This window comes from Coccinella septempunctata, chromosome 3, assembly GCF_907165205.1.
Source record: "Coccinella septempunctata chromosome 3, icCocSept1.1, whole genome shotgun sequence".
Classification (NCBI taxonomy): domain Eukaryota; kingdom Metazoa; phylum Arthropoda; class Insecta; order Coleoptera; family Coccinellidae; genus Coccinella; species Coccinella septempunctata.
In genome coordinates, this window is record NC_058191.1 from 848,806 (window position 1) to 876,017 (window position 27,212).

At 34.7% G+C, this 27,212-nt stretch overlaps 1 protein-coding gene across 1 annotated transcript in view; it reads left to right on the forward strand.

Annotated features, from left to right (window-relative positions):
* Positions 1–27,212, forward strand: part of LOC123309016 (cadherin-related tumor suppressor) — a 314,561-nt gene that overhangs the window by 245,954 nt on the left and 41,395 nt on the right. The window contains exons 3-4 of the mRNA XM_044891856.1: positions 5,345–5,578; positions 16,369–16,570. Of these exons, the coding sequence (XP_044747791.1) occupies positions 5,345–5,578; positions 16,369–16,570 (436 nt within the window). The remainder of the gene's footprint in view (positions 1–5,344; positions 5,579–16,368; positions 16,571–27,212) is intronic.

Genomic DNA, 27,212 nt, shown 5'->3' on the forward strand with positions numbered 1-27,212 from the left:
TTACAAGAATGTTAAATTCTTCAACAAAAATCATCTTGCATCAATATAAGTAAAAAAGGAATTGAAGGAAGTTTCAAGTTAAGATGAACTTCACCTTTGAACAAAAATTTCACATGAATAAACAAGTAACAGGGCAACTTGCGCGTATTTGTGGCTGTTCATCTTAATACATTAATATAATAGTAATAATTAGATATTTATTAATACCTTAAGGCATTTACATTGTATAGGACAAGTCAAATGAAAAATAGAAAAATCCATTTTAGGGAACTTATTCTCCGATGAATTTATCGAAAATCCTGTAGTAAACTTTTCGCATTAATTCACTCAAACATAAAATTCTCCAATGCCACCAATTTTTTCGGGTCTCCCAATAGAAGGAAATTCTTTGTCATCCTAATCATTCACAATCTTTTTGATTGTGGAAATATCCAGCTGAAATATAAGTCGTTTAGATTCAGATGAAACATTATATGAATACTTTTACATTGAATATGTTCACTACCGTCTGACGTATTGCAGATTTTAGAATATCAGGGTATAACTATTTGAATGAGCGGACCTGAATTCTGAATAGCACTTCCTGAAACCCTGTCTCTTTTTCAATCACTTTCGGCATTTTCGTAATAAAAATTGATATTTATTGTATTGTGGCAAGGGTGTTATGACATTAACGACATTTCATGAGTGCCAACCTAACTTCGTACTAGTTAAAACTTGAGAAAATTATTTCATGGCCAACCGTTTGCTAAAATAAATTTGAATGAAGTATACAACTTTTTAACCCAACGAAATAGAGCAAAAATCATGACATATTACCGTCTTTTGACCGCAAGAATTTACTGCTGAAATATTTGTAAGAGTCAAAGTCTCATTCTGTTCATATTTTTGAACAGCTATTTGTTTTTTGTATGCTATGAGATTAAAAAAATAATTCATTCGTATTTGAAATAACGATGTTGTTTTTTCCACCATTAGTACAATTACAAAAATTTAATATTGTGTAGTATTCTCAGTGTAAAAGTGCCTGTAGAGAGTTTTCAGCGTTTCTGGACATTTTCGAAAATAAAGAAGTTATGACATATTTTCGAAATGGATAAAATAATAAAATTTGGTTATATCTTCAAAACAAATGAAGATATCGAGCCCATGGGTTCGATTTACCTGAGGACTGCTTTCAAAGTTTTTCCCGATCTAGTCTAGGAGTACCAGAAACAGCCATAATAATCAAGCAATCTGGTTTACCCTGTATACAAGGAATTCAGACAAATTCCGAATCAGCTGTGTGTTTGCTCAGAATTCTAGTCAACGTAGTCAAAAATTTCTCAGATGATTACCGCCTTGCAATGGTACGCAACTGGTAGTACCAAATGAATGGGGCTCCAGCCCCTCCGTCAAGGAGAGCCCATCAGAAGTTAAGTGAACTATTTGAAGAACGTTGGTGGGAGCTCAATCTCCAGATTTTAACCCACTAGATTTTTTTCATGGGGTAGAACGGGAAAGTGGCAACCTATTCGCCACAGAAGAAGGATACCTGGTAAACAGAAGTTCTTGGAGTTGTCAACTGAGCAGCATAGGCTACACATTAATAACATTCATTAGATAAGATGACAGTCGCATATGACACCCACTTCTTACAACAACTGAAAGGATTCATGTGTAGTCGCCTTAATTATTCATGCTGTTAAAAGTGATTAATTCAAGAGCCACGGTGCCAATCGAAATACTAAACGATCCTACTCCTCCCAACATACCCACCTGATTGATTTGCAAGTGAGATAACTTCCTGACGTGCGTCAGAATGTCAGATTGAATCCGAAAATTCCGCATTGTGAATTCCTCGCCCGCAAGAAAAGCCGTGTAGATTTTTCTTGCAATTATCCCTTCAAAAACCATCCCGTTGAAGAAGAGATTGATGACAATCGGACATTCCACAATAACGACCTGTTGGAATACATATATTTTCATCTCTTCAATTATTCATCCGTTTGAACGGTTTGTTATTATCCCATCCTCGTGGACGTAGCGGTAATTTGAAATCTAATCCGAGTCTCACTATATACGCACAAAAACTGGTATCGTGTTATTTCCTCATCGAATTCGGTTTCCACGAATGTAGGTATACAAGAACTTCTCACCAGATGCCGAAATATACTCCATATTACAGGATTCATAAAATGTCTTCTCGCAACCTGTCCAGTGTGTCTACGACAGGAGTTTCACTGAAGATGATAGGGCTATTAACATTTGTCGTATACAAGAGCCAGTTTTGAACAAAAATTATTATGCATCAGATGACACAATCAACAAGTTGCCGACCTTGAACTTGCTTTCGAGTCATTATTATATCCTTAGCCTAGAATCACTTTCACTCGAACTTCTCGCAAATGTGATAGGTTGATCTTTCTGGTTGTTCACAGCTATTTCCTTGAGCAGCATGAGATCAACGCACACAAAAAAATATTTTTGTGAAATAATCTAATGCGATATTTTGTTATTGAACAATGAATAGAAAAAAAAAGAAAAATTCGTTTTTGAAGCCCGCACAGAAATTCAATTGCTATCTTCTCGCGCTAAAAATTGAAATCTTGAAAAATTAACCTGTTTTTATTGCTCGTTCAATAGAATTATACTCGGTTAGTCTTTAACTCGTACAAATATTTTAACAGCAGAGATTCTTGAGGTTTTCTGAATCAGCTCGCTTTGAAAGATACAGGCTGTTGCAGAACCATAAAAAAATATTATTTTTAGTTCTATCTCAAAAACGGTTTTATCGAATGAAATGAATTTTGGAACATAGTTTCTCATTTATTCGATGAATAATTGTCGAACACAAGAAATCACCCACGTCTTTCAGTTTTCTTATTATGACCATTACGTGCCATTAAAACACCAAAAATACAAAGAACCCAACTCTTGAAACTGAGTTGGACGCTATCTAATGAATATTTGAACGTTTTGTAAAATAAAAGTATTCTTCATCATTTCTCGTACAATGCGCCGTTTTCGAATAATTTGATGTTCAAAATTAAAATTAATCTGTGAAATTTGAAAAATTGGGTAATTTGGCTGAAAACAACTCTGTCTACAGATCTCTGATCTACAGATGTGTAGTGCCATAGATTTAGGCCCGTAAGTTGAATGGTAGTTCAAACCAAGAATGAGGGTTTAAACTTTGGATAACGATTATTTCTTAAGATCAAACATAGTAAATCCCGAGTAAATCCGTAGAAGATGATTTAAACTACCAATTAGTTTAAACCTTCGGGACGGTAGATTTGAGCCATCCAAAAGGGATTAAACCCTATATATTCTATGAAACTATTTTCTACGAAGTTTCTTGTTTGTTTTGATTCAAGAAATTGTGTTTAGGTTTGCGTTCCCGGTTAGAGAATTACCTATTGAGTTCAATGTTTGAAAATGAACATGGAATTGGAATATGATAGTGATTCGGATTCAGATATTGAAATCTTGCACGAGTTGAATGATTTCAATAGGTATCATGATAGAACATATATTATCCGTGATCGAGAAAATCATTGGGATAAATGGGATGATATCGAATTCATTCGATCTCCAAAACTTCTGCAAGAGCAATTTTGAGTGAGATTAAGAAAAAAATAAGCCACCCCACCTCAAGATGAAATATCAACATTCAATTTCATATTTTGTCTCACTTGCAATCCATCTTCTGAATTGCTATGTTCAAAAGCAAATTCCACTTCGAAATTTGCCTATCGTTAGATACTAATATAGATATTTTCAGAAACGAAGCACTGAATGCTATGTATCAACCATAGGTTTTACCTCACACCTCAATAATATAACAATAATAATGCTGATACAAAGATCACAACAGAACACAATAAATAAATAAACTGATCGCTGCAGTTTCACAGAAGCACTGATCCAAAGATTAACACAGAAAACTAAGAAATGACAACTAAGATGTCTAAAATACTGGTGTGTGCACTTGTCACTATTTGCAAGCATCAACATTTCAGAAAATCGGGGATATGGGATCAGTTTCGTGGCGGCGCCACCATGTCATTTGCTTCGTTCTATCCTTGTTCTACCAGAGGAAGTCCAACGATACTCTCTCGTTTTATTTTGTTTTGCGTTGTTATCGATCAACGAGTTCAAAATATGAACTGGCCCATTTTGTCAGCTGTTAAGGAATATTTGTGATTTACAGTTTAATTTTCGTTGTAAAAACAAATCTGTCAATATTTCAACACTATCGAATAAGGGTTCGAAGGAGTATTTGCTATTCTTCTTCAAGGTAATTACTGTTTGACAAATTGTATTCATGAGGAGGGTAATTCAATTTGATTTTAATAAAACACAGTTAATTGGTCAAATATCCAATATATTCAGTTGACGGAAAGGGAATTTTCACTATATCTACTCAGGAAGAACAGACTCGAATAGATTTATGTATTTCTGATTCTCAGTACATGCTCACAATTTACATTACGTATTTCCAATAGAGTTTCTTTGAAATATTGCTAAAGTTGCCATAAAACTTAGCTATATCCGTCCAGAATGTTTGTTCATCTGATTTGGTTCTGCCCCAAATTCCAACAACACCGAATTATTCTTAGCTATAATAGTTCTTGATTGTACATTCAGTCAACTGAACTAGTGAACGACATGTTGAATAAATGAATGTTCTACACCCTTTCTCGAAACTAATACATTTTCACACACCAATAATCGCTTATAAATACAAAATATTCGTAAGTCGTAGGAAAGTATTCAAATTATTTTCAAATATTAATTGACAATGCTCTGTCAAATTCTAAACAGCGCTACCTACAGTGGAAAAAACGAAACTGATCCAATATCCCCACGAAATTAAAAACAAAATCGAATCAGTGAATACACCAGAGTTTTAGACATCTTAATGACAACCAATGAGTCGCAATCAGTTCAAATAGCCAACTATTTTGGCAACTGCACAGGATTAGTTAATCTCTTCCCATTTTGAAGTTGATCTTAACATGACGGTTTAAACCATAGATTAACTTTAATCGGAGATTTCTTAATCGGAAGTTTAAACTGCGATTAATCTTACGGGCCTTAGTTAGTTATTCTGAAGGTATTCTGTTTTTACAGGGATGGCACAGCTCATTATGAAAATTAAAATGGCTATATCTATTTATCAGGGCCAAATTTAAAAAAATGGCATAGGAAAAAAGTGTTTCTTTCGACCTCAAAAATCTACTGTTTTTGTACGAGTCGGTTCGTACCTCGTAGTTAGTAGGGTGTAGATTCGCTACAATCACCTATATGAGTATTCTTCATTCTATTGCAAAATATTTACACAGTTTCTTCATTTCAGGTTACCGATACAAACGACAACCCTCCAGTTTTCGTGGAGAACGTCTACTCATTCGACATACCAGAGAATGCCGTTCGCGGTTCGAAATTTGGCCAGGTTCATGCAGAAGACCCTGACCTAGGCATAAACTCGCAACTTACCTACACTGTCATCAGCGACTGGGCCAACGATGTCTTTTCGTTGAATCCACAAAGCGGCATCTTCACATTGACGTCTAGGCTTGATTACGAAGAGGTAAGTTTCGATTTGTGCTTCTACCCGATGTTTCCTCGTGTACAGGGTGTTCTATCTCAGACCAGCCACCCCGTATATTTTTATCCCACAGTAATTGAGCAACCCTCAAGAGGGGACGCTTCAACACCTCGAAATTGAATGGGAAAAAGGGGTTGGGTGATAGTTCATTTGAAAGGTCTTGGAACCCTCTTTACAACGGTGTCCATATGAAAGACATAATTTTGATGAACCGTTTTCGCCTGAAATCAATTGTTTAGCTCGAATGCATTAACCATTTTTATTGAGCCTTCTTTAAAACAGGAAAAATTTAATTTTTGTCAAGAAAAACAACGATTTCCAACATTCCTTCAAAAACCTAAGAGAAGGTGAGTATTATTTCAGTTCTTATGTCGGATAATGAACCAAAACTCATAAAACTATAACGCATTTTTCCGTTTCCGTTCCGTCTGAAATATTATTCCGAAGCAGAGCTATTCGAACGAAAAACCCCGTGCCTATTATTGGGTGACTTTCTTCTATGGCCTGATGAATACTAAAATATCGTGCATTTGTTGTGTGGCGCTCAAAAACTGGTAATTAATGCTGAAAAACACGAAGACTGCGTCATTATAAGGCTAGAATACAAATTGAATAGTCTGCCACACAACGAGTCCGGCTAGAATTAAAAAATCTCTGAACGTCCTGAGTCGAATCCACCAGTTCTTCTTGCTGCCAACTCTGAGACCGTTTAGGAGTTAGACGCATCCGATTCTAGTCTTATCGAGAACACTCTGCCATTCCTATCTGCCTGCCTCAATATTTAACGGCCGCCTGTTTTTCAATTTCGACATCGGGAATTGTCCGCTAAAAACTTCGATTTTCTCCGTAGTTTTGTGATTCGCTGAAGAAATTAACGCCATTTAAATCGAACCAAAAGAACCAAACGGATCGGTATGTTTTCTTGTCGAGCGAATCGAGGCTTGAACTATGGAAAATGTGGAAATTGGACTGTCATTCTTGCAGCATATTCGCTTTTTCTTCCTACTAATACCTACTTCCTATACTGCATTCATATTTATTTTAGCAGTAGAGTGAAATAATTTTCTCAAGTTTTTGTTACTAGAACGTAGTAAGGTTGGCACTCATGAAATGTCGTTAATGTCATAACGCCGTTGCCACAACTAATATCAATTTTTATTACGAAAATGCCGAAAGTGATTGAAAAAAGAGACAGGGTTTCAGGAAGTGCTATTTAGAATTCAGGTCCGCTCATTCAAATAGTTATACCGTGATATTCTAAAATCGACAATACGTCAGACGGTAGCGAAAATATTAAATGTAAGAGAATTTATATAATGTTTCATCTGAATCTAAACGACTTATATTTCAGCTGAATATTTCCACAATCAGAAAGATTGTGAATGAATAGGATGACAAAGAATTTCCTTTATTGGTAGACCCAAAAAAGTGGTGGCATTTGAGAATTTTATGTTGAAGTGAATTAATGCGAAAAGTTTACTACAGAATTTTCGATGAATGCCATCGTAGAATAAGTTCCCGAAAATTGATTTTCCTATTTTTCATTTGACTTGTCCTATACATTTTAAATGTCTTAAGGTACCAATTAATACCTAATTATTATTATTATTATATCAATGTATTAAGATGAACAGCCACAAATACGCGCCAGTTTTCCTGTTTATTGTTTATTCATGTGAAATTTTTGTTCAACGATGAAGTTTATCTTGACTTGAAACTTCCTTTAATTCTTTTCACTTAAATTGATGCAAGATGATTTTTATGAGGAATTTAACATTCTTGTGATTATCTGTGATTCCTTCGGGAGACACCCATTCCCAACCACTGCATCATATGTATTTCATCTTCGGGTTAATATTTTTGAAATCTACTACTGATGTAACGTATTCAAACTTCAGCCAAAGAAGATAACGAACATTAACTCTCCTCAAGCTAGTGCATATTTTGATATTATACTTATCTCTTCTATTTTCCATGCAAATAACTAGATTTGGTATGCCTTCAATCAGATTGTATAAACTTCAATTATGTTCGTCACATATTTTCCGAAGAGATTCGACATTGTGATAAAATACGTAATAACATAAACTTTTACGTAGAACAGGCAACATAGCGTTGATTTAAAACCCAAAAATGTTTTGACAAGCGTCATAGCCCCACATTTTCGTACTATACAGAGTGAAACGTGTCAAATTTCCATGGCCAACTGACTGCTAAAATAAAAGTGAATGAATTATATATATTTCTGCAAAATAACTATAATTTCAGAATATTGAGTCGAAATTGCTTGTGATACAGAATTCTTGGTTGTAAAGGATGATTCAGCGGCTTATTAGACATTTATATAGAACAAATCATATTTCGAACCCCACTCTCTTCCTTAAATGCTCCACAGCAAAATGTTTCTGAATATTCTCAAGAGATATTTCCTTGGCTATTTCAAGAATAGCTCAGGGATCTTTGTTTCGCACATTCCTGCGGATTCAGGATGTGGAATTGGGAGTTCCCTTCATAGAAAATTAACCTATTAGGCATATGGGATGGTAGAGTGCGTGGGTACATAGGAATAATTGTACGGGAGAATAATTATCAGATATAATTTAACGTTTATACATAGAAGTGAAATATAGATATGGAGGTGTATGATATATTCGATTACTTGTCACGTATGTATATGAGGTGTACATTTAATTATTCCGCAGTCTTTATATTGAATAATATCGGCAGGGGCGTCCCAACTGTGATGTGTAATTTCATTGTATGGGTAATGTACAGATGTACCGTGTAATTCATGGGTAGTAGTCGTGCCAGACTACGAGGTTTGATTCATTGAAAATTCTATTATAATATCGTACACGCTGTAGTATATAGATCTGGAATTATTTTATGTATTTTACACTATTTTTTCGTAAATGTTATTTCTCATTTGCAGCATTCTCGCGAGTTTGTGTGCTTACAAAATTAGTATACAAGGTGGGGATTGATGAATGAACAGTATGGTAGAGGACGTTGTGGCGGTCCAGAAAAATGTGTTTTATATTTGTTAAAAGTCCCTCAGTTTTTGAGATATTCGAGTATTCGAGAATTCAAAAAATTACACCCTTTGCCAACCTTTTTAGTGGCCCGACTCCCAATGAAGGAATTTTTTCAATCTGTTTTTTGGATAGTATTCCTGTATATATGCTCTATCAAATCGGATCAATGATTTTTGAGGTGAATTCACAGTTTTTTTGAAACAAAGATCTAAATCAAATATCCTGTTTTTCATTTTTCCTGAGTCAAACCTAACGTGGTGTAGAAAAAATTTGGTTAACTTAGTACCAAAGTAAAAAAAAACATGTCTGTTCCATTTAGATTCCGAAATGGTATAGCTACCTGTATTTTCATCATTTTACAGAATAAATTCTCATTAAAATGATTCACGTCCTAGTTTAATGCAAACCTTGTTTTTAAAATTTTCAGTAACTGAAATAGGACATAAGAGTACAGACAGAATGAAGAAATCATTCATAAGAAAATGCAGAGCATATACAAATTTTTCAATAGTATATTCTTGAGGGCAAAAGAAACACTTTTCTCCTATACCATTTTTTTCGATTCGACTCTGATAAAAAGATATTGAGATTTTAAGTTTTTATAATATCACCCTTGGAAAAACAAAATTACCATCAGAATCACTAGCTAAATTTATAACACTAGACATCTGTGGATCTTTTAAAAAGGGTTGCATTCGTTCAAAGTACCCAGGTTTTCAAATTCCACAGATACTTTTCAATTTTTGGACATCAAATTTCTCGAAAACGGAGCATTATACGAGAAAATATGAAGAATACTTTTATTTTTTATTAATATTCATTGAATAGCGTCCAACTCAGTTTTAAGAGTTGGGTTCTTTGAATGATTGGTTTCGTGATGGTCACAATGAAAAAACTGAAAGACATGGGTGATATCTTGTGTCCGAAAAAGATTCATCAAATAAATGAAAATCTATATTCCGAAATTCATTTCATTTGATAAAACCCTTTGTGTGACCAAAAATAACATTTTTTTATGGTTTTTCAATAGCCTGTATCTTTTAAACGGAGCTGATTCAGAGTCGAAGACTCACTCTTTATTAATGAAAACGTTGATTTCATAACTGTGGAGCTTAATAATGAAAGAAAACGACGAAATATAACAATTTTGAATAACGCTTTATTGAATTTAGTTTTACAAAAGTTGTTCAAAGCAACCGAATGAGCTCTAATACATGCTATACACCTTCTAATGAATGATTATTTTATTTTGCTTGCAGTTTTCATGTCAGTTGCTGGAAATCTTAAAAACAAGGTTCATAAAACTAGACTCACTGCTGGAAATACAGTGACTCAAACCATTTAGAAATTTCAAGTGAACAGATATTTTTTTCTTGCAGTGGCGTTCAGGTTACCAAATTCTTTCAACATCATGTGAGGTTGAACTCTGAAAAAAAAAATAAGCAAAACAAGGAATTTGAGTTAAATCTTTGTTTGAAAAAAAATGTGCATGAGCCCAAGAATCATGAATTACATTCGATAGCATATCTAACCAGGAATACTGTCTGAAAAACAGATTGAGAACATTTTTTCATTTGAAGTCTTGTCACAAAAAAGAGTGGCAAAGGGTGTAATTTTATACAATTTTCGAATATCTCGAAAACCGAGGAACAATTACTGAACATAAAACTCATTATTCTGAACAGTCACAACGTCTTCTAACTGCAGATACCATATTATCCATTCATCACAACAAACCCTGTATTAATGAAAATTGTTGTTGTAACAGCATATGATTTAGAAATACATACTAAAATTTCGCCTTATTATGTATATTGTATTAGAATAATATCGAACACAATGAAGGCATTCTAATACCTACTGTTAAATTTTCTGTTCAGAAATCGATTGGAAGTTATTTCTGGCCCTGCATTTTCACGGGTACCCATGACATATCTTTTTTTGAGCAAACCCAAGAATTTTTCAGTATAAATTTTCGAAATTTCGCATCATAAGTGGCGATTGTTGGATTCACATAGAGTTATCACTGCATTTGTGTCTAGTATAAGAGTGTAACGTTGATTGAGTTCCTTTTAACGAACCCCAAGGACTGTACGCCATTGTTGAGCAGCAACAGCCAGCAAAAACCACGGTGAGCTCGGAGGTATGCATGACTTCAAACGGCCATCTACTTTGTACTCGGTTCCTTCGGATTCTATTATGATGAGAATTTGCGATCTTTTAAAACGGAAGATTTACGACCGTCTGCCCGATGTGGAAGACGAAAACACATAAATTAAGGGCGACGCGACGTAAAGAGACCAATTTGCAACTCATTTGTTGTTTGGACTGGAAAAGTCTGAAAAAATCGAAATGACTTCGGATGGAGATGACTTATTCCGAACCTGAAAGTAATACGTTTCTGTACCTTGACAGATCCACTTGCTGCAACGTCCTGTCGGGTAATTATGATTGGTAATCGTTCAACTACCTCGAACTGAGAAATTCAAATCTTCGACTTCCTCCGAAATATATTCTAGGAGTGTTATGTTCTTCATATTGTGTCAATTAGCCTGCAGGCAGTTGCGATGAACTATTCAAGTGAAGCGAAAACAGTCGCAGGATTTTGTTGCTTTTAATTGTCATATAAGTATGTCCATTGGCCTCTAGTCTATCGTCAGATCCACAACTCAAACCTTTCATATACTTCTTCAGCTGCTGTAATTTCAATTTTTTCCTGCCTTGATGAACCGAAACAAAAATGGCACATGTTGATTCATCTGGATTACTCCTTTAGGATTGTCCCAATCACCCCTTGAATATTCTTATAACTACCCATTTACTCCCTGTATATTACTTGTTCTACATCATTGTTATACATTCGCATAATAATATCCGTTATCGGGTTTAATTTCACGACACTAATCGTGTAAATGTAGCAGCAATTCATGATCACGACCATTCAGATTGTCGTCTAGCGATAATTTTATAATTTTCCATGTTTCGCCTCAAAAACAGCATTCTTTGCTGCCTACCCATCTGTCAAAGTAATGGTCCCTGTTTCATTGCATGATCATGTTAACCTTGCTAGTTGTTTCGATGCTCTCTGGCTATGGAAGCAGATCGAATTCTTGAATTTTCTATCCTGTTCGAAGGAACGTCCATGGGGTTTTAAAAAACAGCGGCCTCAACAATTGTTATAATCCTTATCTATAGGATATTCTGTGCCATATCCATATTGAAACTGGACGATTCTTTATTTCTGAAGTTCTTATTGTTTTCACATTAGCAATACGGAAATAGATTTATAAACAATTGATGACTGGAACATTTAAGGGAAATTTTCTTGTAAAAATAGAAGAGAAAATTTATCTACTTCCCACATAATCCTTCATTATCTTTCTATAAGATTTTTTTATTAGCATGAGAACACTTAAATTTCACAATTATTAGCTGTACAGGATGAGTCTTCGACTCCTACAAATATTTTAGCAGTAGATTCTTGGATCAAAAGAAACACTTTTTTCCATTCCATTTTTTCTGTATCGGCTCGGTTTAAAAGTTACAGGCTGTTCACAAACGATAAACAAATATGATATTTTTAGTTCTCACAAAAGGTTTTATTTATTTTTTATTTGTTTGATGAATATTTTTCGAACACAAGATATCATACACGTCTTTCAGTTTTCTCATTATGACTATTACGTACAAATAACAGAAATTCAAAGAACCCAACTCTTGAAACTGAGTTTGAAGCTATCCAATGAATATTTGAACTTTTTGTAAAATAAAAGTATTCTTTATATTTTCTCGTATGATTCGTCGTTTTCGAACAATTTGAAGTTCAAAAATCAAAAAGTAGCTGTAGAATTTGAAAAATTGGTCACTTTGGCTGAATACCACACTGTTTAAAAGATCCACTGGCATAAGGATTGAAAACACTTGTTTATTCAGAAAAAGGGAGGTTTGTAGAGTCATATTGTGAGTAGAGTAAGGTTCTTGACAGGCATTGATCGACTTGGTGGATTCCTGAGGGTTCAACGATATTTTTCACTCCAGAGAGTTCTTGTGGGTCGGAAGCAATCTAGTAGAGATCGTACAGGAATGCATCAGAATGAGTATAGAAAAACTGTTCACACGTTGAGATCCAATCAAACTACGAGCTCGCTTCCATAGATTATCACAATATATACCGCTAATACACATATTAAATTACGTGTTATCTTGTTTTTGTACAGTACGTAATTAGTTTATATTAATTTTACAGCGAATTAATTGAAGTTATGCATCTTCCCCAAGTTATTACTCCAATAAAAAGCATGAATTATAAGTTACAATTAGCCTGGTATCGATAGACGTATAGGTTATGTCGGCTTGTATACCGATGTATTAATCTGGATTATGGGTGTTGAGATATCGTGGAAACAATTACCATGTGAGATCTTTAGATATGCCGTATTAACATTTAAGCGATACCTTAATTGAGGTGATTTATGAGGTAGATACGACCAGAGAAAATAGCAGACCGGTAATCGATGAAGATAATATCCAATGACAAAAATGGTCTTAATTTGTGGTGGACTGCAGGAATTATGATTGCTGACTGAAGTAAGTCACCTGTGCTGTGGTATTTATCTGAGGCAACATGAGTTAACTCCAAGAGGTGGTGCAACCACCTGTTCTTCCTTGTATTCGGAAGCTATCCAACCTACCTTTTCAACTGGATAATGCACGACCACATGTAGACAGACTTACGTTAGCTCATTTTGAAGGCAATCAAGTCGATTTGTTGCTTTGGCCTCCTAAATCTCCTGATATTTCTCCCATAGTACATTTGATAATAACATATTGGAGATAAATATTAGAGCTTATATGAGAGGTTGTAAGCTGAATTAGGTTTACTCTTTTATTATGCTATACATATCGGTAGATTCGGTTAACTTGGGACAGTCCTGTAACTTGGGACAATTACCTCCCTTGCAGATTTCTTTGTTTCTTACCATCTATGAGTGAAGGGACAAACTTATAAGATTGTGTAGGGTCTTTTTGGTTAGTTTAACAATAAATTACTGTTGAGTTTGCCGTGACCAGAGCGTTTGAATTGACAGGAAAAATTAACGAATTCAGGAGAGTAAAAGCGCGTTTTTTTATGGACCTTATACTTTCTAGTGTCCTGTACATGTGTTTCACTTTGTGCATGTGTAATTTTTTTCTGAATAAGTGGGATATTGGGATATTAGATATGTCATGAAACAAGTTTGTTCACAAATCAAACGGCAACACGGATCTCATTCATTTATTTTGTTGTTCCATAGGGTGACTTGGGACAATGCCAAATAGATACAAGCGGCGCATTGGCAGCAGGAAATATGCCGATTTTTCGCAGGATATTATTATTTACAATAATGAGGATAAATTCAGATGCATACCACCCGACGATATGAATATCGACAAGTGTTACGATCTGAATTGAGCTAGCCAATTTGTCATCGTCAAGGTCCCCATATTCATATCGTCGGGTGGTATGCATCTGAATTTATCCTCATTATTTTATTCATTGCCTCCCCATTTAGGCGTGATCACATTCTTCATTATTATTATTTACGTTATTTACACGAAGAAATCACCAAAGAATGACAGAAAGTTCTTTTGTTTTGTTTAGTTTTTTTACATTTGATTGTAATATATTTACTTTCGCTGTAATAGGGGTTTATCATTTAATTTCCTTACCGAATTTCAACTATATAATCACGAATTCTAATTTTTCGAAACTATACACCGTCCCAAGTCACCTATTTCATTTGAGAGTTGAAAAATCAATGGATTTTAACTAGTGTACTAAGCTTCCCAACTCGGTTGGTGACTTGGGACAAGTATATTTTACTTTTTTCAAAATTTATATCTTAATTATAAAGCATGGTATATATCCTGATCGATAGTCTGATTCATTAATCATATTTTATATGACAAGTTGAATTTCAAAATCGTCCCAAGTCACCCGAATCTACGATACCTACTACTTCGTTCACCAAATGGAATGGAATATAGTATCGTATATTTAAGGGTCGGAAAAACTCCAGTGTCAGGATTCTAGGGGTGGCACAGCTCCTTATGAAAACTAAAAATGGCTATATCTTTTTATCCATGCCGAATCGCAAAAAATGGTTTCTTTTGGTCTCGAGAATCTTCTGTTGAAATACCTGTACAAGTCTTTGTGCTTTAAATTCCTCTTTCATATATGATCCAACTGATATCTTTATAGGCTTCGAGTGAAGCCATTGGCGGGTCGTGATAAATATTGAAATCCTTCATTAGCGATGAACGTCTTGGCCGCCTTGAAATATGAGCGAGCGCAAACAAAGTCGACTATGTGACAAATCCGAGGCAAAAACTCGTCAACATTTCTATCTATGTACAGCTAATATGTGAATAGATGCGGGCTGAAGATAATATTTATGACCGTTTTCTAGATTTTGCCTTTTTTAGATTGTCGCCGTCTACGCGTTAGTGGCACATCTTTCATCTCCCGGTATCGTATTCTGACCAGAAGCAAATTGCAATTATGATGTAGGCTGATGGTAGATAACAGATATCAAGCAGGCAGCAATACATACCTAACTGACTGGTCGAATCGGTTTTGATTGTGTGAAGAATTCTGTATAGGTACTCGGTGTTGTCATTAGTATGTGGACTTTCTAACTGGATCTGTTTCTTCTGTCTTATCTATTTCAACTGAATGGAGGAGTTAATTCATTTGTTTTTCTATACTTGGAGACATTCTAGGAATGCAGTTTTTCGTTTAGATCACATGAGGATAAATGTTTCCCTGAGAAATGTTGTAGAGAGAATTCCTACACATATGATGTAGGGAAATAGGCTAAGCGTAGGTATAATCTTTCGAGGCAAACATAATTTTCCAACTGTTTGAAGTGCCCTAGAAGAACGTATTTTATTTTCAGAAAACTCACTTCTGATATCCTTGTGTACAGGGTATAAATGGATGTACAGAGTCTTTGACTTGTACGAATATTTCAAGAGTAGAATCTGAGGTCAGAAGAAACACTTTTTTCGTATACCTTTTTTTCCGAATCTGCACTGGTAAAAAGATATAGGCATTTTAAGTTTTTATAATGAACTCTGCCACCCCCGGAATTACAAAATTACCTTCAGAATAACTAGCTGAAACTGTGACACTACACATATGTGGCATGTGGTTCTTTCAAACAGAGGTTCATTCAGCCAAAGTACACAATTCTTCAAATTTCACAGATACTTTTTTAATATTGAACATCAAATTACTTGAATACGGCGCATTATACGAGAAAATGTGAGGAATACTTTTATTTAACAAAACGTTCAAATCTTCTATAGATAGCACCCTTAGCAACTTAGTTTCAAGAGTTGGGTTCTCGAAGTTTTGGTATTTTTATGTTACGTTATGGTCATAATGAGAAAACTGGAAGGCGTGGGTGATATTTTGTATTTGAAAAAGATTCATCAAATAAATGAAAATTTATATTCCGAAATTCATTGGAACTAAAATAAGAAATCTTTTGATGGTTTTTCAAGAGCCTGTATCTTTTAAACCTAGACGATTCGGACATCATGGTAAAGGGGAAAGTGTTCGTTTTGATCTCTAGAATCTACTGTTGTATTTGTACGAGTCAAAGGCTCACCTCATCAAAAAATTTGAGTCGAAACAAAAAAGAATATGTAGCTACTTTATTTTGCCAATATACATTATTTTCTTCTTTTCAGGTTCAGCATTATATCCTCGTCGTGCAAGCTCAAGATGCCGGATATCCATCACTTTCTAGTACTCTGACAGTTTACTGCAATGTCGTAGATCTGAACGATAACGCTCCAGTTTTCGACCCTATGTCCTACAGCAAGGAAATCTACGAGAATGCTTCCATTTATTCCCCTGTTCTTACTGTCAGTGCAACAGATTCCGATTCTGGTAAGTTTTCCTATAGAAATCATTGATATTTCCATCCATTCGAATGTGTGAAATGTACAGCACAGTGAGTGAAAAGTATCATCCAAAATTCATATCGGTTTTTACTATGTTGTATGAAAATCTCACAGATGATCAAATAATCTTCAGCAATCAACGCTTTATCCTTTAGCACAAAAGTTAGGGTTGCCATTCAAAAAACTGATTCTCACCTTTCGTGTAGAGTGCATAAAAAGCTTTACAATTATACATGTTAAATCGCATAGTTTGAAATTTTTCTTCAAGGTAGTGAATAATACCGAAGATATGCATTTTGTGCATTACTTTTCACCCACTATGTATACATATTTTTGTTCAATATAACGGCCGGTTTCATAATCAAATTTAAAGTCGCTTTAATTTTAAAGCTTCCTTTAACCCTACTAAAAATGACACTTAAGGAAGCTTTAAGCTTAAAGTGACTTTAAATTCGATTATGAAACTGGACGTTAGCAACTCATTTTTATTTCTGTTTCTCTATGGGTAGTGATGTTAATTTGTTCATAGAATAAGCTAACTATTATATAGCCATTTCGGATAAACGTCACACACCATATATCTATTACATTTATCATCATTAAACTTTGAATTATTCGAGTCAATATTGTCCAAATTGATTAGTTTTCTATCATACCGCACTTTCATATGATGAGGGATGAATAAAATACACTGAACTACATTGTCTTAGAAAATTGACAAGGATTTATTAGGTACAATTGAAATTACAAAAACACAACCAACACTTATGTACACTCGGTCAAAATGACGTCATGTCAGTCAGCTGATACGAAATGATCTCTGTCATTAAAATTTCTTCTATACTTCTACGTCTCGAAATTATATCTGAAACAAAAAAGAAGAAGAATAGATAAGTAAATAATATGGTTTCCATGAAGACTTGACTTGAGAAGAAATGGATAATTATTTAATTCACAACTGGCAGAGAAAAATTCCGTGGTGTGTTATTCTCTAGTGGCAGTTTGCATTATAATCCTCTGCTAATATCGAATATTATTAACTTTCGTCTTTGGAAATCTCTTCTAGTAAACAATGATCAAATTTTTAAAACCAGGTTTAGTTCATACAAATTCTAGTCTAAACGTGGTTTGAGTTAAGTTAAGAGAGACAATAAATTCAAGTATAATTTTGAGATGAATGAAACACAGTTTGAGAAATGGAAATTCAAATGAACAAAGTTAACGGTTATTATCCATTAAATAGAAGAAAAAACTCCGGATGCTACATTGAAAAATATCAAACAAATTATGCTTTATGAATTTGATCAGCAGGCTGTGGATAATTTTGAAGATTCATATTCAGTGCTTATTTCTTCACGATAAAACTTAGAATTTCGTATAAACGATCGCCAAGTGAGAAAACTTTCTAGGTTCTAGCAATTAGTTCTTGTTTTTCAATGCCCTGAAATGAAAGAGGAATACACGGAGGAAACTTGTTGAATTAAATTTCTGCACTGTGTCTTACAGTCAGCACGTCGACGCTTCATCTAATTTACATCTTGACGCGCAGAAAAAAATAGAAGTACACGAGTGAGGCATTTGTGTGTAGAGACAGACGCCCTTGCAGAACTTGTCTCGTTGAATAAGTTATAACGAACAAAAGGTAGGTGTTTGAGCAGCCCAGTCTTTTCGGGCAATTGTTAAACGTTAGCGTTTGCACTTTTTTCGCCGGGTTCATGTCAATCGCAGCAGAGCGAGAAAGGCGTGTCTCGAGATCGTACTCTCGAGATTACAAGGTTACATTTTCCTTATTCTAAGCCGTAAACCAACAATGTTCTGGAATAGCATGACATCAGGGACAATGCACAAAGACCTTAGGGGTCATACGGACGATAGGATATGCCGCATTTTTTCCTATTCGGATTCGCATGGGAAATCATCGGAATAGAATTAGTCGCAATCAAAGATCAGAATCTGAGATTCGAGTTATCACGACTCGTCTCGAACTTTACGAAATATGGGGTCGTGATTGTATCTCGCAACGGAAAATAAATACGAATATTAGGTATTGTTTTTCATGACAGGGATCATATCGATGGTCCTGACTTCGAATGAATTTCATAACATATTTGATGTTCTACGTTTGAGATATACCAGGATATATTGAAACATCCTTAGCCTACTATAGAACCAAACAAAATTTCAATATCAAAATATTTTACTACTCAACATATTCTCCTCTTAATTGGATATATTTATTACAGCGAACCTGCAACGTCTCTACACCTTTCAAAAAAACTGTTTCTTCTTGATCTGCAAACCAGACCTCCACCACTTTTATTACCTCCTCGTTGGGAGAAAATTTACGACCTTTAAACTTTTTTTCAGTTGCTGAAAGAGATGATAGTCGAATTAAGCCAAATCTGGCGAATAAGGGGGGTGTTCTAATAATTCAAACCCTAAATCACGAATTTTTTGCATGGCAACATGGGATTTGTGTGCAGGGGCGTTGTCATGTAAAATCAAAACACCTTTGGATAGCTTTCCGCGTCTTTTCTCTTTAATTTTTTCCTGTAGAGTGGTCAGTAATGTCGAATAGTAATCTCCGGTTATTGTTCTACCCTTATCCAAAAAAATCAATCATGATTACTCCCGGCCGTTTTCAATAACCTATCCAAGATAAGGGATAGATCGCTATCTCCAGTTTGTCTGCCTATCTATCCTTGTAGTTATCTATCTATGGTTTGCATTTCACAATTATGGTTTGACGTTATCTATCTCAAGGCAAGGATAGATAGGAATCTATTCAGCTCAGACCACAGAACACTAATATAAGACCTCACATCATTAATTCATTTCTAGCGGTTGAGATATTGGAGTGTGTTAGAAAGTGTAAATATTTGAATATTATGTATAGAAGGTTAATCGTGTGTGTATGACTACATACCCGTATGCACCATTTCATTAAACGAGCTCAATTCCTTAATGTCTTTTTTTCCCATAGAGATTCTATGCTTAAACGTCGTTCAATGAAAGGTGCATACGGCAATAAATACATCACAATAATTGTTGATCGAGATTCTCAAACACGCAATACTCGAAAATGAATTCCTCAACCGTGAGTACCTTCAAATAAAAGCGCCGTTGTTATCGATATTCATTTTTCATTAATTTCATGTTCTGAAGGCAATGATTTTTTCAGCCTGAATCAAAACCAATGACTAAAGAAGAGGCCATGCGTTTGGTACAAATTGTAGCAGCTGATGGGGTTATTACCAGCTGAGCTATTAATGCTACCAACAATAAATTGAAAGAGGAGAGTTGGAGACGATTGACCGAATCCTTCTACTCTTCGGTTTCAATTTTCCCACATTGCGCCCTTAAATATGGATTAATTAAATCCAATAATTCACTCACAGCACCTTTGCTCGGTTGAATTCTACATGTGAACTCGTAATCATTCAAAATAATCATGTAATCAACTCGTGCTCTATAAACTTTTTGGTTCTCTTCCGATTCACTTTCTTCATCATCAATCATCTCTAATAATTCCATGTCGCTATCGTCGCTACTCAAATAATCCATTTTTTAAAGTTAATTACAATTCAATTGTTAAGAAAAAAGCACTGAAATGCACCCTGATAGCAATTTCCAACGCTTATCTCTACCCCTTACTGCTCGAACTCGACAGATCAAAAAACTGAACTACCGGAGATAATTTTTACAATCGATGGTTTACTTCAAATTTCTTTGAAACGCAGATAGGCGCATATATAATGAAAGTTCCTATCTCTGATTGACAATCTGACCTCATTTCAGAGGAAGGGATAGATCGCTGCGGCCAGTAAGAATCGCTATCTACAGATAGAATATTGAAACGTAAACAAGCACAGAATGACAGATTTGTCTATCCCTAGTATCTATCTATCCACAGTTTTGATGGATAGATAGGTTATTGAAAACGGCCGTCCATGGCAATCCCGAAAAACTGAAGCAAGAACTTTTCCAGCAGGTTTTTGGACACGAAACTTCTTAGGTCTTGGAGAACCAGAGTGTCGCCATCCCATCGATTGTTGTTTTGTTTCTGGATCGTAGAAATGTACCCAAGTGTCATCCATAGTAACAACTCAGTTTAAGAAGTCCACATCGTTTTCAAATCGAGTACAGATCGAACGCGATGCTTCTACCCTTGCACGCTTTTGGTCAACATTGAAACATTTTCCAGCAATTTTTCTCATGTCCAAATTGACGTGTACTATATGATGAACTCGTTCGTATGACATACTCAGTGCTCCAGATATCCGTTTTAGCCCAATTCGACGGTCTGATAAAATCTTGTCATGAACCTCATCGATATTTTCGGGGACTGACACAGAAACTGGCCTTTCCGATCGGTCATCATCTTCAATGGAAAATTTACCTCGTTTGAAGCTTGGAGTCCAATTTTCCACAGTCGCATAAGAAGGACATTGATCACCAAGGGTATTAAGCATATCTTCGTAAATCTGCTTACTTCTTAACCCTTTTAAATACAGGTACTTGATGATGGCTGGATACTCCAATTTTTCGATTTTCACAAGTACTTCACACTGACACTTCTAATGGGTTATTGTTCGTTGCTGTGGTAACGCAATATTTTTTTTATGCATGGAACTGGTCTAGGCTAACTAGATATCAATACATTCTCGTATTTCATTTATTTATTAATCAGCTAATTACATAAATCCTGCATAAGCAATGCCATTTTCGAGCGCAGGTCTGGTATCATTTAGAAACAAACAAAAAAAAGTAATACAAAAAAGTATCTTCTTGAGAGTTAAATAATAAAATAACGAAAAAATTCATCCAGAAGAGAAAACACCCTTCAGAAGTATTGATGCCTTATATACAGTCTTCGACTCGTACAAATATTTTAATAGTAGATTCTTGAGGTCAGAAGATACACTTTTCTCCTTCACAATTTTTTCCGATTCGGCCCTGATAAAAAGATTCAACCATTTCGTGTTTTCATAATGAGCTGTTCCACCCCTGGAAAAACAACACAGAATAAAGAGCTGAATTTGTGACACTACATATCTGTGAATCACTTGAAAAGATTTGCATTCGGTCGAAGTTTTTGAATGCAAACTTTCATTTAATTTGTTGTTTTTGAATTGGAAAAAAATCTTTTGTTAGTAGATTCCACGTATCGAAGTGCCTGTAGAAGGTTTAAGTTTCAGATCTGTAACTTCAAAGACAAAAACTTTTCGAAATCGTCAAAATCTCAATTTTTGCTAATAAATCAAAAACGAAGGATCATAGAAGGCTACCGTTTTCACAATTCTTTGTTTCTCTGAAAAAAGCTGAGAAACGTGTCATCGGTTTTGCTCTAGCTCTTCTAGTTTCCAAGGTACCCTCATTAGACATCGAATTTGTGACACCTTGTACGTACAAACCGTCGTGAAGGTCAGATTCCTGAAACAGTCCCGAAAACGACTCGGAAAAAAAAGGACAACAAGCAACAAATTCTATGGCGACCGAAACGAATGCACATCCAAACACGCCGTTTCGGGCATTTTTATTATTATTATCAGATCCAACACAAAATTGTTCCATTAACAAAAGTCTTTGGAAATTCCCGGAATTTAATCTCGTAACAGAATTTTATACATTGCGACCGACTAATTTATTTTAATCGCCACGTCCCGTCGGACCAACCGCTTAATGTTATTCATATGTCAAAATGATGTTTGAAATTGGTTATGGTTTTCCGTGGTCACAGATGAAGGCTCCATTTAAGTTGGGACTCGTTTTTTCTTTCTCGAAACGAGTGACATTGTGGGAAAACGAGATGGGAATTAAAAGCACGGATAATGATTCACTCACGATTAGGGGACCAGTTTTAACCAGCATAACGAACATTATTCTTCAGTTAACTGAGTATAGTATGTCTCGTTATTTTCATTCTCTTCTTTATCCTTAATCGATATTCTTTTTCCGAATCGAAGAAAATTATTGACGAGCTTATTTCGAACACATTGAACAAAACAAAATCATTTTTATGCACAAATATTTCCAATTAAAGATTGAAATATTAACTTAAATAAAATTAAAAATGTTATAGTTAATTCAATATTAAATTTCGATTTTTGTTGCTGTGCTCGATATTTAGTGAAATTATATAAAATTTCTTAAGAATATGTGAACCAAATTGAAGATAAAAATACCTCTACAAAAACAGGAAATTCAAAGAAATTTATTGACTGCTTCCTAGCAGGAAATGATGGTTCCTAGCCAGAAAATTCAGTAACTAACGTAAAGTATTCTCTGATTTTCATAGTGTTATTCATTTTTCCAAACCTTGTTTCAATTCAGCAAAACAAAATGAAACAATAATTAAAGAAAAGCAATAATTTCTATTCATAAAATGAAATGAATATGGCATCATTTATGAACAAAATGCTCTCGAAAATGTTAAAATAACTTTCACTGGATAAAGTTGACGAATTTAAGCAGTCGATAATTCATGAAAAATTATGATTTGATTAGGCCACATTCTGGAAAAATATCAGTAATTATGTTTAGAGGGAACCGAAAGAGCCTCCTAACCTAATCATCGAATACAATAGACATCCTTCAACTCTGTTTTTTATAAAAAGTTTCTAATAGATATTCCCCAAACCACTTATGCCCAGTTCGCCATAAATGGCAAAGTAAAAAAGTGTTTCTTTTGACCTCAAGAATCTACTGTTAAAATATTTGTACGGGTCCAAGACTCACCCTATATATATATGAAGTATTGTTGAAATTCTAATCAATTTTCAAATAACCGATTATCAAAAAAAATGGCTCTGTGTGGAATGAGACGATACCACTTGTCATTCCTCACAGAATCGTACATTCTGAAATCCGTATCGTCTTTCTATCAACCGTCCAGTAGGCGGTTGTTATGAATTTCTTCGGATTCCAGGCCTATTTCCACGTCTAAAAACTGCTTCTCTATATGTAGCTCACAACTTTTTACCCGACGTTTATTCCTTCTCTTTCCCAATGTTATATGACATTAAAGCAACTAATTAAAGATGGTTCTCCTAAGTATTTGATATATTGTTTGTTATTGCCCATATTGCCGTCTGTATAAGGCAAAAAGTCATACTATAAATAAGCCTGCCCCATATGCCACTTGGTTACGGAATGAGTACGGAGAAATTTGACATTGACAGACAACGCTACCGTCGAGGCTATACGTAGCTAATACAAATAAAGCGGCGGAGCTGTCTTTCTGAGAAACAATGAATTATTTTCGAATTAATATTAAGTCCGGCTGGACCGTCTTGATAGAGGTAGGCACTATATAGATAGGTTCATTTGGATTTCTGGAGAAAAAACTGCAATTAAAATGAACCTCTATCGGCCATATCACCGTACTACAGTTATTATTTCATTGAATCATCGATTGAGGTTATTTGTGTTTGTTTCCAGATATCATTTGAGAGAAATAAAATTTAGTTTATACAGGGTGAGTCTTCAACTCGTACAAATATTTCAAAAGTAGATTCGTGAGGTCAAAAGAAACACTTTTTTCCTATGCCATTTTTTCCGATTCGGCTCTGATAAAAAGATTTAACCATTTTGAGTTTTCATAATGAGCTGTGCCACCCCTAGGAAAGCAAATTACTTCCGAAATATCTATACTGCATTCACTTTTATTTTAGCAGTCGGTTGGCCATGGAAATTTGACATTTTTCACTCTGTAGTACGAAAATATGGGGTTATGACGTCAAAACATTTTTTAAATCAACGCTATGTTGCCCGTTCTACGTAAAAGTTTCTGTTATTACGTATTTTATCACGATGTCGAATCTCTTCGAAAAATATGTGATGAACATAATTGAAGTTTGTACAAACTGATTGAAGGCATACCAAATCCAGTTATTTGCATGGAAAATACAAGACATCAGTATAATATCATAATATGCACCATCTTGAGGAGAGTTAATGTTCGTTATCTTCTTTGGCTAAAATTTGAATACGTTACATCAGTTAAAGATTTCAAAAATATTAACCCGAAGATGAAATGCATATGATGGCTATGATGCAGAGGTTCGGAAAGGGTATCTCCCGAAGGAATTAAAAGAACGTTTAAATCATCAACAAAAATCATCTTGCATCTGTATAACTAAAAGGAATTAAAGGAAGTTTCAATAAAGATGAACTTCACCTTTGAACAAAAATTTCACATCAATAAACAATTAGCAGGACAACTGGCTCGTATTTGTGGCTGTTCATCTTAATACGTTGATGTAATAATAATAATTAGGTATTTATTGGTACCTTAAGACATTTACAATGTATAGAACAAGTCAAATGAAAAATAGAAAAATCAATTTTCGGGAACTCATTCTACGATGACATTCATCGAAAATCCAACAGTAAACTTTTCGCTCAAACATAAAATTCTCAAATGCCACCACTTTTTTGGGTCTCCCAATAGAAGGAAATTCTTTGTCATTCTCTTCAGTTACAATCTTTCTGATTGTAGAAATATTCAGCTGAAATATAAGTCGTTTAGATTCAGATGAAACTTTATATAAATTCTCTTACATTGAATATGTCCGCCACCTTTTGGCGTATTGTGGATTTTAGAATATCAGGGTATAACTATTCGAATGAGCGGACCTGATTCTAAATAGCACTTCCTGAAACCCTGTCTCGTTTTTCAATCACTTTTGGCATTTTCGTTATATTAATTGATATTAACGGCCGGTTTCATAATCAACCCTAAAGTCACTCTAATTTTAAAGCTTCCTTTAACCCTACTAAAAATGAGACTAAAGGGAGCTTTAAGCTTAAAGTGACTTTAAATTTGATTATGAAACTGGACGTAATTGTGGCAACGGCGTTATTACATTAACGACATTTCATGAGTGCCAACCATACTCCGTTCCAGTTGCAGAAACTTGAGAAAATTATTTCATGGCCAACCGACTGCTGAAATAAATGTGAATGCAGTATAGCTAAATCTGTGACACTACACGTCTGTGGATCTCTTAAACAACTGAATAATATGTCGGAATTTAGTTAAATTATTTTGAATGGCAATCCAAATTTTTTCATCACTATTGTTGAAGGGTACATCATATTCTTAAAATTGATGTTTACTTCAAATTTCTTGCTAGTAATTTCATAAATTCACTCCTCCAATTTATTCAAATTAAACTCTTCTATCTCGATGTGTGTTCTCTTGACCGTTAGAATATTTGTTATTGTTATAACATGAATGCATAGAGCCTCAACAAAACCTGTAGACCTAGGTACTCTTGACTTGACTTGTATTTCCCGCAGATCTGTTTATTGCCGTCCAATTTGTATCCACCATTGTTCGAGATATTTACGTAATTGTCGGATTTATTGGTACAAAAACCCCGATTCGATGGCAGAACAATTATGCAGCATTGAGAACAATGAGACGTCAATGCGTGAACCAATTATCAACCAAACGTAATGCATATATCCGTAGGTACCTCGATTGTTGTTGACGTTGTGCTCTATTACACATTCTCAACACATCGGGAACTCTGTTCCTTTCAGATTGTTCACTTACTAATAATGGTTCTATTATATACGATTTTTGTTTGATTAAGAACGTGGTCGAAGTATGCTTAATACGATCGCCCCAGAAATATTGAATAACTATAGGATTTGTTCTAGCGTAACAGGCACTAGTAGAGTTATACTAGTGGAGAAAGAATCATACCACAGTTGTTTACAGCAATGACAATGAAATCGAATTTGAATAGCTTTCATTACTGTTCATATTTCGAAACATTAATTGTGTAATAATCCAAACTCCCGAAGGATGTCTATTTAATTTTTGAGCAAATAGTCAAAAACTATATCTATCTATCCAAACGATGAAAGGATTAATTAGAATTCCTTGTGTGCTTGAATTTGCGCAATCCCAATTTACAAACATTACACAGGCCAACAAAATGAAAAAAAAAATTGGTGCCGGAAATCTAACATCTGATTTTAGATGTTTTCAATGTGCTGATTCCAAAAATGCCACCAGATTTTTTCTATCAGCTCTAGTTTCTGAGATACACGTTACAGGTTAAATGGTATATCGACAGTTCAAATGTGTTCTTTTACATAACGGTAACAAATATGGCTCAATTCCTATTGGTCATTCTACTACCATGAAGGAAGAATATGAAACAATAGCATTAGTTTTGAGAAAAATTAAATACGAAGAACATCAGTGGTCAATTTGTGTTGATTTAAAAATGATTAACTTCCTCCTTGGACAGCAGAGTGGTTATACAAAATATACTTGTTTTTTGTGCCTTCAAGAGATGTCATGATTCAAGGAATACAAAACGTGATCAACGAACCTTTGGTTTCAAGAGAAAAAATCTTACTTCCGCTCTTGCATATCAAGCTAGGCCTAATGAAGCAATTTGTGAAGGCTTTAAATCGAGATGGAAATTGTTTTGGGTATTTGTCACGTAAATTTCCTGGCATTAGCACGGAAAAACTAAAAGCTGGTATATTTGATGGTCCTCAAATAAGGCAACTTGTTAAAGATCCACAATTCACTACATCAATGAACGAGACTGAATCTAACGCTTGGAGTTCATTTGTTCAAGTAGCACAAAATTTTCTTGGCA